At 46.7% G+C, this 3466-nt stretch overlaps 1 protein-coding gene across 1 annotated transcript in view; it reads right to left on the bottom strand.

The window, feature by feature from the left end:
* Window positions 1-3466, bottom strand: part of thada (THADA armadillo repeat containing) — a 48471-nt gene that overhangs the window by 40110 nt on the left and 4895 nt on the right. Inside the window, exons 9-14 of the mRNA XM_013911371.1 lie at window positions 2303-2526; window positions 1459-2174; window positions 1126-1280; window positions 896-1051; window positions 655-762; window positions 446-569 (exon numbers count right to left, since the gene is read on the bottom strand). Of these exons, the coding sequence (XP_013766825.1) occupies window positions 446-569; window positions 655-762; window positions 896-1051; window positions 1126-1280; window positions 1459-2174; window positions 2303-2526 (1483 nt within the window). The remainder of the gene's footprint in view (window positions 1-445; window positions 570-654; window positions 763-895; window positions 1052-1125; window positions 1281-1458; window positions 2175-2302; window positions 2527-3466) is intronic.

Here is a 3466-nt window from a genome sequence, read left to right as displayed (position 1 = left end):
CCGGCCATTTATTTTTTAATGCACCTTTCAGATTAATTCACTGCGTGTCGTGCCATCAGTTAACCCTTCGGGTGCCAGCTGTGGCACGAGTGCCCAGGGTTGCCAACCCCCGTCCTATACGCTCCTCTCAGCTCTAAGCACAGCACTAACTTTCTTTGTGTTTCTGTCTACAAAGGCGGCTCAGTTAGAGGGAGAGGAGTTAAAACAGCTGGTTTCAGATGAACAGAGAAGCTGTACCAAGGCCCAGTTAGAATAATATGGATTATTTTGAACTCTGAATCATGCAAAGCTACACTATTTGGGATCTTGAAATAAGGCCTCAAATCCTGATTAACATGCATGTAATCCTTGGAGTCTAATACAGCATATTTACACATCAGTGAAGTTTTAGTTCAGTGTAGTGAGCAATTTAGTCAAAACGGTGACTAGCGAGCAGCTGATGTACCAGTGCTGAAGCTAAAGAGCTGACCCAGCAGACCCAGCAGATGCAGAGACATGAGGCATTTAGAAAAAGAGGCTCCAGGGAGCAAAACTTCCAGCAGCCTTTCACACAGCCAGCACAGGAACGCCTGCAACAAGACAAATAAATTCATCAGACAAAAATATCAACACTATTGGAAAAAAAAACAAAAAACAACTGAGAGTGTGGTTTACCTTGTACTGACGTAGAGTGTGTTGGTCTGTGTCTCCCTCCTCCTGGTCTCTCTTCTGGCTCAGTCTCTTCTGCAGCAGCTGAGTGCTGTCCTTCACCCTGCAGAGCAGCTGTGTAGCAGAACATTCAAAGTTTCATTAAGTGCCGATTTCAATGTTTTCCTCCACGTAAATCCACAGCCTGCTCTGCTCAGCAAAAACATTTCCAAACATTAAAGACAGCCTCGGGTGTAAGGCTGCTAACCTTCTTTAGCAGGCTGACTGTTTGCTGTCTGATGCCTGGTGACTGGCTGTTGAGGTTGGGCAGGAGGAAGTGGCGGATCAGGTCCATTTCCTGTGAGGTCAGAACCTCTGTGCTGCGGTGGCTCTCACACACCAAGCCCAAAGCATCCATCCTCACCTGAACAGTGAGAGATGAATGCATAAGAACACTTGCAACACTTGCATCTGCTTTGAGGACACAGACAGACTTACCTGATCATGTTTGTGTATCAGAGCTTGTTGGAGCAGGGACAGCGGCACTAGTCCTCCCCACAGACCACCCTCTGTGGACGGTATGACTCCCTGGGCCCTGGCTGCCCGTAGGCACGTCATCAGAGCGCCTAGAGCTCCTCTGCTGCCAGCAGAACCTAATAAGAACAGCAAAATAGCAGAATAATATTATGGCTTATTATTTGGGACTGCAATAGAATATACTCTTTGACTGCATTCATAACAGTTTGTCAAGCTGAGAGACATTAATATGCATTTGAGGAATAAGGGTTGAGTGAAAACAGCTGCAGATGTAAAGGACATGCAAGTCTTTACCTGTGGGTGCCATGTCCTGCAGGGCCTGCACCATGTGTGCCAGACTGGAGGGGCTACAGCGTAGCAGCTTGGGGAGGAAGTAGTCCAGGATGTACGTTGTTTGGTCCAGCCTGGATTGGCACAACACATGCAGCAGAGGAGTTACCCACGTCTGGTGCCAGCACTCCATCCAAGCCTCCGCCTCTCCCGCTGCTGCACCAGCCTCTCTCGTCAGCTGTGCCTTGTGGCTGACAAACAGCCTTTCCAGTAGGTCGCTGGCATACGGAGCTAAGGTCTGGTCACCCATCAAACCCAGGAGACATGAAGGCAATTGGGGCTGGATGTTAAGCAGATACCCTGCCCCATAGAGCTCCACCAGGCAGCCTAAGGAGCCAAACTTACCCCTCATATGCCACTCAAGCCCTAGTAGATTATGAGTCAGGTCGGTGATGTATGGATCCTCGATGGGGTCAGAGACGGACGGGCTGGTGTGCTGATGGATGAGGAGGTGGTTGCGGAACAAGGACCGGGTTTGGTGGCGGACACCATCCAGCGGATGCTCCCAGTGGGAGTAGATGTGCTCCAGCAGGTGTCGCTGTAGCTCAGAGCCTCCACTCAGGGACTGCTGGAGGCTGGGAGGACACAACTGTGTCTGCCCCTGCAGGCAATCCAGGGCAGCCCCACTCCACAGAGTCAGGACCCGAGCCACCACCATGGCTGTACTCGACTCCTTTATACTATTGAAAGGAAAAAAAACAAAAGCAAAACTTAAAATAAAAGTTGTAAACTGCATCCCAGCACATTCCATTTCATCAGAATCTGGAAAAATATTCAGAATAGAAATTGGGTATCAGAGCAGAGCTACCTAACATCTAGATCCAGCAGTGTGTTTGGGACCAGCAGCAGCAGCTGTTCCCACTGTGGTCCTGGTAGGGCAGCCTTCCAGCTCAGCATAGCAAGGGCACCGTGACACAGATACAGAGAGACACCCGGTGGGCGTCCGCCGCTGCACAGACCCTCACACCTCTGCTTGAGCCACTGAGGAGCCGAATCCAAATCCTGCACAGAGCTACGCAGCAAACTGCACACCTACACACAGCATAAAAGACCCCCTTTATAGCCAGAATCTATGATTTCATTATTTAATGCAGTTCACAAACATAAATAAACATTTTATTTTATTATAATTGCAATTTCAGTAAGTAAGTAAAGTTTATTTATTAAGCGCTTTACATAGACAGGCAGTCACAAAGCGTTGTAAACAAAGATTAAAATAAACAGAATGTTAAGTAACAAAACAGACAATATACACAATATAAAAGCTTCAATGTAAATAAAATTATTTGAAGAAAAAAAACCTACAAAGCATTGATCAACAGAAAGCTTGTTTAAACAGTAAAGTTTTTAACCGCCTTTTAAAGGATTCCACAGAGTCAACCAAACGGAGCTGTGGTGGTAAACTGTTCCACAGCCTGAAAGGCTCTGTCCCCTCTCATCTTCAAACTCTGTGAGCGGAGACGGCGAGCAGCAGTGTCTTTTGTAAGAAGCTTGGATAAATAATCTGGGGCCCGGTCGTTTAGTGCTCTGTATGTTAAAACAAGAGTTTTAAAACGAATTCTAAAATCAATTGCAGGGCTCTAGACTAACTTTTTGACATGGGCGCACCGGAACGCCTAACTTTAAAAATTTAGGCGTACCAGCACAAAAGTTAGGCGCACTCAAATTTTTCAACCGCATCGCTTAACACCGCAGTTTTACATGTGCACTTTCTTTGAGGGGGGGGGACAATATTCATACAGACAATATTCATTTCTAAATTATTAACAAACAAACAAACAAACAAACTTGTGCTTAAAGTGCTTTGTCAACATTGTAGAAAATGTTAATCATCTCGGCCTCCCCTGACGACCTGTTTGCTGTTGCATGCTGCTGAAAGGCAGTGGGGAGAGGGGACACTTGGGCAGTGCATTTATCGCAGCATATAATGTGTTTCCTGGATACACTGTGCTTTTTCAGCATTCAAAGATTG

Source organism: Pundamilia nyererei, unplaced genomic scaffold (assembly GCF_000239375.1).
Source record: "Pundamilia nyererei isolate P.nyererei 1_Seehausen unplaced genomic scaffold, PunNye1.0 scaffold00062, whole genome shotgun sequence".
NCBI lineage: Eukaryota > Metazoa > Chordata > Actinopteri > Cichliformes > Cichlidae > Pundamilia > Pundamilia nyererei.
This window is presented reverse-complemented; position numbering and strand designations above follow the sequence as displayed.